General features: G+C 40.9%; 1 protein-coding gene across 2 annotated transcripts; it reads left to right on the top strand.

Moving 5' to 3' along the window:
* The first annotated feature begins 2,285 nt into the window (after positions 1-2,285).
* Positions 2,286-5,565, top strand: LOC122002248 (probable linoleate 9S-lipoxygenase 5). 2 transcript variants are annotated; one of them, XM_042557353.1, is made up of 6 exons: positions 2,286-2,593; positions 2,673-2,965; positions 3,104-3,692; positions 3,759-4,257; positions 4,346-4,609; positions 4,680-5,565. In XM_042557353.1, the coding sequence occupies exons 1-6, from the start codon at positions 2,410-2,412 to the stop codon at positions 5,425-5,427; spliced, it is 2,577 nt and encodes an 858-aa protein (XP_042413287.1). In that variant the 5' UTR covers positions 2,286-2,409; the 3' UTR covers positions 5,428-5,565. The 2 variants fall into 2 exon arrangements, with proteins under 2 accessions (XP_042413287.1, XP_042413288.1); XM_042557354.1 differs by having other exon boundaries at positions 2,287-2,593; positions 2,676-2,965.
* The last annotated feature ends 6,235 nt before the right edge of the window (positions 5,566-11,800 follow it).

Below are 11,800 nucleotides of genomic sequence, written 5' to 3'. Positions count from 1 at the left end.
GGGCAACAACTATAAGTTCGTTAAGAGTATTACAAACTAATTACAATTCAAAGCTGTAAAAAGATTATACCGACAACAAAAAGATTAGATCCGAAGCTCCGGGTTATCGGGGTGTCGTTGCAACACTTCTGGATTGAGTCGTTAGCAGCTTGTCGCAAGGAGATTGCTTAGATAATCGTTGTGTGTTTGAAGCTGCACCTCAACCCTCCTTTTATATGCGGTTCCGGGCGCCTGGATCCCTTCCGGGCGCCTTGAGTGTGACGTGGCCAACCAACCAGGATGCTCCACGTGGCGAAGTCGCGGCAGGGATAAAGTTTGGTCCCGGGCGCCCGGATCCATCCCGGGCGCCCGGACAGCCTTTTTCCAGCAGGCTCCTCACCTGCAAACAAAGGTTAGTCCGAGCAAAATACCCTGCAAGACAGTGTTAGAATCTGATAAAACATAGTAAATAATAATTGACAGTCTTCGGACTGTCCGAGTTTGGATTTCCCACCGGAAGCCCTAGGTCGACCCGACGCCTACTATTCCCTCTGCGGGGAACGCGTCCTCACCTACTCCACTCAGGAGATTTACCTGTTGCCAGTCGATCCTCCAGATTGACTGGACTTTTGCTCAGCACTCGATGCTTCCGGACTTTCTGCTGGACATCCGCTTCCCCGGCTAGTCCAATCTTTCACCTGGTTCGCGACACCAGGACTTTTCACCTAGGGTTACCACCCCCTAGGACTTTTGCCTGAAGCCATCGACCTGCCAAGACTTTCCGCATAGGGTTATCACCCCCTATGACCTAGGGTTACCGCCCCCAAGGGTTTTCCCTTTGCCTAACTGCAGCTAGGACTTTCCTGAGATCCTCAAGTAGACTTGTTAGACTAAAAAATATCTTAACTTTAAATTCTTTACCATTATCAAAATACGAGTTCGATCGTCGGATGCTTCCCGCACCAACACAGGAGACACCTCAATAATCAATTTGATAGATTTTGCTGATTAGACAGATGAAACAAATATTAAATTCTGAGACAAATGAGCACGAGAAACTTTTGTTGAGCTACTGGAAACGTGGCGCAAGCATTGCATGCCATTAAAAATTTGACTCCAAAACGTTTATAAGAAGTCCAAATTCTAAATTGCACCAGTACTTTTGACTTGATTATGATGAAATATTGATAGGCTATGCTGTTTGGTTGTCGAATTATGATTGAATTGGTTACATTTCTTTGTTGGATTAATCTAAGATTACAATGAATAAATCATGATTGCTTTTTATTTTAAATTCATTGCACCCTCTCTTGTTTGCCAAGTTAATTCATAGTAAATGTTTAATTACATACTTAGCTCATCGAATGACTAATATAGCTGGAGATTAGTCTAAGAGGAGGAATCGTCCAATTTGAAGTTTGATTGATAATGAGATTTCAAAGGAGGTCGATGCAAGGCAACGACTAGCATAGGAGGAGGAGGAGGAAGGTTCCTCGGTCATAAATAGACTCTTTCTTGCTCATCTAAACAATCATTTTGTTATTCTATACCAATTTCACAAGTTAGACCAGCCTATATGAATGGAGACAACTTGTTTTTTCTACACCCAAAGCCTATCTCATCAGCTCCTCATATATCAATTTACTCCAATTAACATTGACTTATTTGTTCTATTCCTTCGTTTTATACTTAAAAAACACTAGATCAACAAATGTGCCTTCACAAGTCAAGATTGTATATATATATATTCTTCATGCATATGGAACTCGCTTTTCACCTTTTTTTTTTTTTAATTAAAATAAGTTTTTTAATTTAAATATAATATTAGAGATGTTTTTTTATTTAGGAAAAGATATATATATGGTGTGGAGGTTTAATTTAAAAAGTATGGGATCCTTAAAAGAGTTGTTGAAAAGTTTTTTTGATAGTGAAAAGATATGTGAGATTTTTTTACTTTTGATGTAATACAGATACGATAACTAAGGAGTTTTCCGAGAGATCCAACGATTATGGGTGACCTTACAGGATACCCTTATGGAAGTTTCAAAAGCTTGGTCATGTTCAACTTATGCATGGCGTACACGTTTGGTGGGTCCTTGCCATACGCAGTTGTTTACCAATCCTAACCCTTGTATTGTTCAAGGATAAGCAGCGTAGATTAATCAATCCTTCCAATGGTTTTTCATTCATGGCGGCGATGTAAACGCACGCGGTGAAGCTGTGACTGACTGAGGAGGGAGTCAGTCAACCATCGCGTACTAAAGAAGGGAGAGTTTGTTTGTTCAATTCCAAATTATGAAGAGAAGTTCTCATTGACACGTTCTTCGTCTTCCACCTCCCTCTATAAATGTGTGCCTCTGTTTCCATTCATGATCCATTGTTTGTTTGTTTCCATCCCCTGCTGTTTCTGATCAGTTATCGATCGAGACGATGCACAGTGTGCTTGAACACGCGTTCAAAGGCGACGCCGTGGCCGTCGAGGCCACGGTGGTGCTGATGAGGAAGAACGTGCTTGACTTCAACGACTTCACCGCCACGCTCATCGACAACGTGCAGGAGCTCCTTGGCCAAAGCATCTCCTTCCAGCTTGTGAGCGCCACCGTCGGCGACCCAAGTAAGTCTGTTCATTTCCATTTTGTCACGGGACTGTAATGATTAAAGCATGCGACTGAGTCGGCTTTGATGTCTGCAAGTAGAGAACGGAAACAGAGGAGTCGTCGGAGAGAAGGCCTACTTGGAATACTACGTGAGCAAACTTCCGGCCATAGCCGCCGGCGAGTCCACCTTCCGTGTGACGTTCAAATGGGAGGGGAAGCAGGGCATCCCCGGTGCGGTCATCGTCGTCAACCGGCACTCTACGCAGTTCTACCTGAAGAGCATAACCCTGAAGGAGTTCCCCGGCGAGCGCCGGATTGACTTCGTCTGCAACTCGTGGGTTTACCCTCGAGACAAGTACAACTACAAGCGCATCTTCTTCGCTAATAAGGTGAGAAATTAATCATTAATCAATTGATTAGCAGTTTAATTGTGCGTTTGTCTTCACATGCAATCATTAATCACTTAGATTTAATTTGATCAGAAGTCTTTTGCCGTTTAAGAAGTTTGGCGACTGTTATTATTGCAGACATACTTTGCGGCGGAGACGCCATTGCCACTGAAACCGTACAGAGAAGATGAGCTCAAGAACTTGAGAGGCGAAGATGTAACCGGCCAACTTCAAGAATGGGATCGAGTTTACGACTACGCTTACTACAACGACCTCGGCGATCCCGACAGCAATACATCTCTCGCTCGGCCGGTCTTGGGCGGCTCCGCCCGTTACCCTTACCCTCGCCGTGGGAAGACGGGCCGGAAGCCCTCCAAGACAGATCCGGAGACAGAGAGTAGACTGCCGGCGACGATGAGCTTGGACATCTACGTGCCCAGGGACGAGCGGTTCGGGCACTTGAAAATGGCGGACTTCCTCACCTACGCCATCAAAGCCTTGGGCCAAGCGGTGCTCCCCGTCCTCAAGGCCATCTGCGACGAGACGCCCAACGAGTTTGACTCCTTTGAAGACGTTTTGAAGCTGTACGAGGGAGGTCTGCCGGTGGTGAACAAGACGCTCATCGACGAACTAAGGGAACGCATTCCCTTGGAGATGATCAGAGAGTTGTTCCGCACGGAAGGCAACCAGAGGTTGCTTAAGCTTCCCCTGCCACAAGTCATCCAAGGTCAGTATCATGTAATCTACCGCTAAGATTTTTGGTTTTTGACCATGATCATCTGGTGCTGTGCAGAGGACAAGTATGCTTGGAGAACAGACGAAGAGTTTACTCGGGAAATGTTGGCCGGAGTGAATCCGGTGAGCATTAGACGGCTCGAGGAGTTCCCACCTGTGAGCAAGCTGGACGAGAGAGAGTACGGCGACCACAGGAGCACCATTACGGCAGCTCAAATCGAGCACAACCTCGAAGGATTGACGATTGAAGAAGCGCTGGACCGCAACCGGCTGTTCATCTTGGACCACCATGACTCGTTGATGCCGTATCTGAATAGGATCAACTCCACCGCCAACAAGGTCTACGCCACGAGAACTCTGCTGTTCCTGAGAGACGACTCCACGCTGAAGCCGTTGGCGATCGAGCTGAGCCTGCCGCACCCCGACGGAGAGCAACACGGCGCCGTGAGCAAAGTGTACACACCGGCGGACTCCGGCGTCGAAGCATCCATTTGGCAGCTCGCCAAAGCTTATGTCACTGTCGACGACTCCGGCGTCCATCAACTCATCAGCCACTGGTGCGTGCTTATGCTAATTCTCTCTCAAATCAGAAGCAAACGTATGTGTAGATGCTGATCTCCAGTTTTTTTATTTCGTGTTTTCAAGGTTGAACACACACGCGACGATGGAGCCATTCGTGATCGCCACCAATCGCCACCTGAGCGTGCTCCACCCCATTAACAAGTTGCTCGCGCCCCATTACCGCGACACCATGAACATAAACGCCTTCGCCCGGCAGATACTCATCAACGCCGGCGGCATCCTCGAGCTGACGGTCTTCCCGGCGAAGTACGCGATGGAGATGTCGTCGGTGGTTTATCAGAGCTGGAATTTCGTCGAGCAGGGTCTTCCTGCCGATCTCATAAAGAGGTAAATTTGCTCCTCAGTTGTTGGACACTTTTTTGTTGTAGAGATTAAAAGTTAAATTTTCTTGATTCAGGGGAATCGCGGTTAGGGATTCAAATGACGAGATCGAACTGTTGATCAAGGATTACCCTTACGCCGTGGACGGCCTCGCGATATGGTCGGCGATCGAGACGTGGGTGAGAGACTACTGCGCCATCTACTACCCCAACGACGCGGCGGTGCGTGCCGACGCCGAGCTGCAAGCGTGGTGGAAGGAGGTGCGCGAAGAGGGGCACGGCGACAAGAAGCACGAGCCGTGGTGGCCCAAGATGGAGACCGTCGCGGAGCTGACGGAGACCTGCACCACCATTATCTGGGTGGCCTCTGCCCTCCACGCAGCAGTCAACTTCGGACAGTACCCCTACGCCGGCTACCTCCCCAACCGGCCGACCATCAGCCGTCGGTTCATGCCGGAGCGCGGCACGGAGGAGTTCGCAGAGCTGGAGAGGGATCCGGACAAGGTGTTCCTGAAGACGATCACCAGCCAACTGCAGACCATCCTCGGCGTGTCGCTGATCGAGATCCTGTCGACGCATTCGGCCGACGAGGTGTACCTGGGACAGCGGGACACGGCGGAGTGGACGGCAGATCGGACGGCGCTGGACGCTTTCAAGAGGTTCGGGGCGGCGCTGAGGGGGATCGAGGCGGAGATCGTGGAGAGAAACGGCGAAGGGAGGTTCAAGAACCGGAACGGCCCGGTCAAGGTCCCCTACACGCTGCTGTACCCCACCAGCGGAGTGGGGATCACCGGGAAGGGCATCCCGAACAGTGTTTCCATTTGATATTGCTGTTTGCTGTTTGCTGTTTTCTGTTTGCTGATGTTGCTATTGCATAGTCGACCATCGTGTCGTAAATAAATAAAAACTATTTGTGTTAAAACTAAATATTAAATTCGATTATTTGTTCGTCATTCGTCAAAATGCCCAGTCAAAATTAAACGAGATCTTGATCATCCTTTTACTTTTTTATTATTTTTAATAAAAAAATAAATATTAATTTTGTTCGATACATATTGTTGAAATGGTTGTGGATGCCTTCCTTACCTAAATTTTTATTTAATGGCAGGCAGGACCACGTTTATTGCATGGAAATGGGACGTGATATGGATAACATATACAAATCAATAAATTATTAAAAATAAAATATAAAATGAGGTTGCTGGAAGACTGAGTCAGTCAAGCTCATCACTCATCAATAATGTTAAAAGGCACGAATGATTGATGGCAGATTTAGGGTTTTGGATTTAGAGGATTATAGATATTTGAAGGAAGTTTGCAAGCTTGTCATGAGGTTTGGGATTGACCATCAAATATTAAAGGGTCATAAGAATTAAGTTAGAATTTCATTCTACCCTTGAACTTTGTTGAACTCTATTTTAATCAATCAAACAAGTTTGTTTGTTTGATCGACTAACCCAAAACGTATTTGGTCAGTAGAATATATATATGCAAGTTGTTCAAGAGTTTTTAGTGCCATAAAAGCTCATAGAAAAAATACTCTAAAACTCTTAAAGTTCTTAAAGAAGTCTAAAAGTCTAGATCCAAGTTGAGGAATTCAACATCTCAAAACTCTCGGTAGTTTTCTTTTTATTAGTCATTTATTTTCATTTTAAAAAGAGCATTTGCCTCAAAAATCAAAATGTTATCTATAAACGGTGTGATTTTTTTTAAAAAAAAATATATAGATTTTGAATTTTATTTTCGCCTAATTTACTTACTGAGTAAATGTACGATTAGCATATATCCTATTATTTTAATAAAATAACAATTAAATGCTTTTGAGAAATAAATAATTAAGTAGCATCACCCTCCTTAAAGCCAGCAGCATTTTTATTGCCCCGGGGCAATGAAATGGGACGGATTTTGTAAGTAACAAGGTGTTGGAAATATTTGATGTCGATTATAATTTGTTCCTTATTAAGTATGTATATTTGTCGAGATTTTATTTATCTATAATATTTTGATTTAATTAAGAGGTGTAACATTTAATTAAATATATATAATTAATTAAAATATTACTTTAATATGTATATCATATCTTTTTATATAGTATGACAATATTGTATGACAATATTAAACATTGAATGTATATCATATCTCTTTATATAGTATGATAATATTAAGAATTAACTGAATGATGGTAATAAACTCTTATAAATAGTGACCTTTAGAACCTTTAAACACACACATTTCGAGAATAATAACACCATCTTAGAAGAAATTTGGAGTGTTTACAAGGTTCTAAAGTATTAAGGAATAAAAGTGATGTTTAAGAATTCTTCAAATGTCAATTATTAAAAGTAACAATGATTTATTTTTTTATATTCAGTTATCATATTTATTTAGTATGATTTAAATACATAATAGTTGGCATTAGAGTCACTTTTACTAGATATAATTTTTAATCTTAAAATATTTGAAATTAAAAAAAAAATTAATTTAGAATTTGGGGAAAAAATTATCCTACTAAAAGTATGATATATATATATATATATATATATATATTATGAATATTTGTTTTATTAGAATAAATTTATATGTGATCTGTCAAATATGCTAAATTTTTTCTTATACATTTGATTGGAAGTTAAGCTAGTAAATTTTACATATACATTAAGTTGAAGATTTTGGCGTATGAAGATTCATTATTTAAATAATAAAGTTTAATAATAATTATAAGGTGACATAAGAATACATCATCCGAGGGAGTTATTCATAGACTAATTTTGTTAATGCTCCTACCATGACCTAATGTTTGGGCCATTAGTTTGTCTAGTAATATTGCTCTATCTAAGGAGATTGGTTTTAAATAGGGATGACAATAGGTCATGTTTAAATCCGGTCTCACCTGTCCTGTTCGGGGTGGATTTAAACTCGATCAAATGAGTTACGAGTTGGGTCTAAACCCGTTGACTGGGTTTAGAAGTGGGTTCAAGGCGGGTTACGAGTTTCAATGAACCCACCCTGTATATTATTATTATTATTATTATTATTATTTATCTTATATATATCTATATATAAAGCTTAGCAGTTTGGTTGGTTCAACCTGCCCGAACCTCCTGGGTTTTGAGCAGGGTCGGGGTGGGTTGAAAAAGTAAGCGGAGCGGGTTTGGGTTCGGACCTATTTTTTTATAATAGGACAAGTTCTGGGATTGGTCAAACCCGGCCTAAACCTGCCCATTACCATCCCTAGTTTTAAAGAGGTATTGCCCTATTAATCTTTCTTGGAAGCACTCTTGGAAGGTATTGATTATGTTACTAATTAATTACTATATAAATATTAAGAAAAGCCAAAAAAATATTGTCAGATGAACTATATAATTTTAAATAATTAGGTCTAACAACAACACCCTTAATTATATAAAATTATACATTAAGTGGATTAGGATCACATAACAGACATAAATTATAATGAATTATATAAACATGACAAATTTTACCCCATATGTGTTGGTTCAATTGGCATGAATGATTAAACTTGAGTTTTAATGAATGATAAATGGGTTAAAGTTAGATGTATTGTTGATCTAACCTTGTTACCGAGTGTGCAGGGTTGGCTAACATGACGGGTCATGAAGACCAGACACCAGGCAAGAAGTCTAGTCGGGATATACGATTCCTGATTGAAGAAGTCAAGATGTGGGATTCTGGAAGGAGGTCATTGTTGGTACCCCAAGGTAGTTCTGATGTGATCAAACAAGTTAAGTTAGGTCATGTTGTGTTTAACCTTGTGTCTAATTGTGTAGGAACTTAGGAGCACAGGAAGTCGAGCAAAAGACGCAACTAGCGAGAAGGACGACATGGGAGAGAGCTGACGGGCTCGGTGCGTCTGAGGGATGAGGTGTTGCGGAAGAGTACACCAGAGGACGAGAAGAGAACGTGCGATGTTTTCGAGAGACGAGAAGCTGAAGCGGAAGATTGCTCAGGGAGCAAAAGACTCAGTTAGCGAGAAGGTCGACACAGGAGAGAGCCGACGAGCTCAGTGCGTCCGAGGGATGAAGTTGCAGAAGAATACGCTGGCAGACGAGAAGGAAGCATGTGACGATTTCGATGTATGAGAAGCCGGAGCGGAAGGTTGCTCGAGAAGGCCGGAAGTTGGGTTCGGGTGAGCCCTATTCTGGATGGCCGAAATCACCCAAGAAAGCGGAGCCGGAGTGAAAGACCCGGACTGAGGTGAGCAGCATCGGAGCAGAAGGCCCGGACTGAAAAAAGTCAACCTTGTTGACTTTTAGGGTCAGGGCGTCCGGACCCATTCTGGGCGCCCGGAACGGGTCCGGGCGTTCGGACCCATTCCGGGCGCCCAGAACGGGTCCGGGCGCCCGAAACCTCTTTTTATCCACTTCGATGTGGATGTTGACTGTTGCATCAGGGATAGAATTCTATCCCACTCCAGGTGTCTGAAATGCTTCCAGGTACCCCGACCAAGGTTATAAATACAACCTTGGTCTAGAAGCTAGGATAGAACAAGAATTATTGAGCAACACTTGTACACGCTTTCCTCTTTGTTTCTTCTTAATTTTTGTGCGTAAATTGCTGTAAAGAGGCTTCTTCGCCTGAAGGAGAAAGTAGTGCGATTTATTTCCTTGGATTAACAACCTCTTCGGTTGTAACCAAGTAAAAACTCTGAGCCTCGTTCTTTTTCCTGTTCATTTAATTATTTATGCAAGTGTTCTTTTAAGTTCGAGAAGGGTTTGTTTGTTTTGAATTATTGCAGGGCTATTCAACCCCTTCTAGCTGACCAACGATCCTAACAGTCGAGATGTTTGATTCCCGATGGGTTGATATTTGGATGTGCGATTCTTGTAGGAGGTCGGGATGCTCGATTCCCGATTGACGAAGTCCCAATGTATGATTATGGCAGGAAGAACTGGTGGATTATATTGAACGTCAAGGAGATAACTTGACACTTGGTAAGTAAAGGTAAGTTACTGGAGGAAAGTGACTCAGTGAGGGCACATCCCAGTTGAGGGGACAATAGGCATCAGTACAATTTAGGTTCATTTCAAAAATCTAAATTGAGACCTTGACTAGATGTTGGTCTCGGAGAGACAGGATCTAATTACTAAACTGCTTATTTTAATTGTGTTAATTCTGTCTTGAAGGTTATTATTTATTTTGTTGGACTAACATGTTTTGTAGGACGAAAGGAGCACAAATTATCTCGAATGAACAATACTCAAGGCGCCTTCCATGCAACAGAATTCGCCTTGAGCAAGGCTATAGAAGGCGCTTTCGAGAGCTTGGAAGGCGCCTTTAGTCAGATAACTCAGAAGACTTCGACGACAATAAGGAAATGGTTTTGTGAGATAAACTTTTTCTATGGAAGGCACTTTCAGTGCTATAGAAGACGCCTTCAACCCTCTTTAAAAGAGGTATCTGCCCAAGGCTTTAGAGAAACTCATATACACCTCATTTACAAGCTTCTACGCATTTGTTTAATGTTTGGGTTGCTCTAGCTTCGTGCTGTTGCTTTGCTATGATACTATTGTGCCCAACTACTACGGAGAAGCCATCCAACACTGAGCCTGATTTGATCATCTTCGAAAGTGTTGGGTAACGAAAGTTAATTTTTTGTACTTAATTTCTGCTTAAAGGAAAGTGTAGCTTGTTACACTTTTCATATTCTTTTTATTATACTCGATCCCCTCTTCCAGCGGTCCTAGAAGAGGTCTTTAGTGGAATACCCGTTGATAGATCCGCGGGAGCTGGGTCTTGGAGTAGAAGTTACCGAAGGCTCCGGACCAAGTAAAACCGTTTGCGTTCTTATGCTTTCTTACTTTTGTGTTTAATTTTGCTACGTACTTTTGATTTCAAAAGATAAGTTTTTTTAAACCACATGATTCACTCCCCCCTCTTCTCACGTGCGTCTCGACCCAACAAGTGGTATCAGAGCCCTATTAGCTCTGAATTGGTGCAACCACTAATCAAGTAGGGGGTTTAATGTATGTTGTTTTTCTTTCACTTTACTTTTTAACTTAAACTTAAAATTGAATTAAATAATTAATAAGTAAATAATTAAAATAAATTTAATTAAACTCAAAATATTTATCTAACCTTAATTGATAATTTAGAATAACCTCAATTGAAAACTCAATTTAATTAATACCTTAATTTAATTTAACCTAATTAAAACTTTAAACTAACTTAATTCAAATCAATCAAATTACCAATCCTAGATTCAACTAAATTATCAATCCAAACATAAACATATTAAATACACTTAATTCAAACTTAACTTATCTTTAACTTAATAAAACATTAGTAACCAATTGATTAATTAGTCTAAAAATTAATTAACTTAATCCTAGATTAATCTTTCAAGAATAATTAATTAACGATTAATTTAAACAATCTCAAATTAATCAAACTTAATTTATATAGTTTTTCAAAGTTACATATTTTCTGAAAATTAGTATTACAACACAAAATCAGAGCTCCTTAATAACCATAGGTGTCAGGTCAAGGGGAGTGCCAACTTAAGGGGAGAAAGGATTAAAAAAAACTTAGAAAAACTTTTTCAAACTCTTGAAAAATATTTTAAAAATATTTTCAAAACTATTTTGTTTAATATTTTTGAAAAATATTTTGAAAGTCATTTTATAACTTTGAAAATTGTTTCAAAAATTACTTTGAAAAATCTTCAAAAAATAAAAATTCTTTGGAAATTACTTCATGAAAATCCTTTCAAAAATTAAGTTTTATGAAACCTCATTTCACAATATTTTGAAAATTACTTTTAAAAAGTGTTTTGAAATTTGATTTAAAAAATTAACTTTTAAAAGTTGCACTGAAAATCAAACTTTAAAAATGTAAGTACTCCGTTGTGGTTTTGATGTGATCAACCAAGTCAAGTTAGGTCCTATAAATATTTGATACCTTATGTCTAAGTGTGTAGAAACTTAGGAGCACAAGAAGGCCAGCGAAAGACACAGCTAGTGAGAAGGATGACACGGGAGAGAGTCAACGAGCTCGGTGCGTTCGAAGGACAAGATGCTCCGAAAGAGTATGCTGGTGGATGATAAGGAAATGCGCAGCGTTTCTAAGGGATGAGAAGCTGGAGTGGAAGCTTGCTCGATGAGAAGGCTAGAAAATAGGTTCGGGTGAACCCTATTCCAGATGATCGAAATAACTTAACTAAACAGAGCCGGAATAGAGG

This window comes from Zingiber officinale, chromosome 7A (assembly GCF_018446385.1).
Source record: "Zingiber officinale cultivar Zhangliang chromosome 7A, Zo_v1.1, whole genome shotgun sequence".
Classification (NCBI taxonomy): domain Eukaryota; kingdom Viridiplantae; phylum Streptophyta; class Magnoliopsida; order Zingiberales; family Zingiberaceae; genus Zingiber; species Zingiber officinale.
The sequence above is the reverse complement of the archived record's forward strand: the minus strand, read 5'-3'. Positions and strand labels throughout refer to the sequence as shown.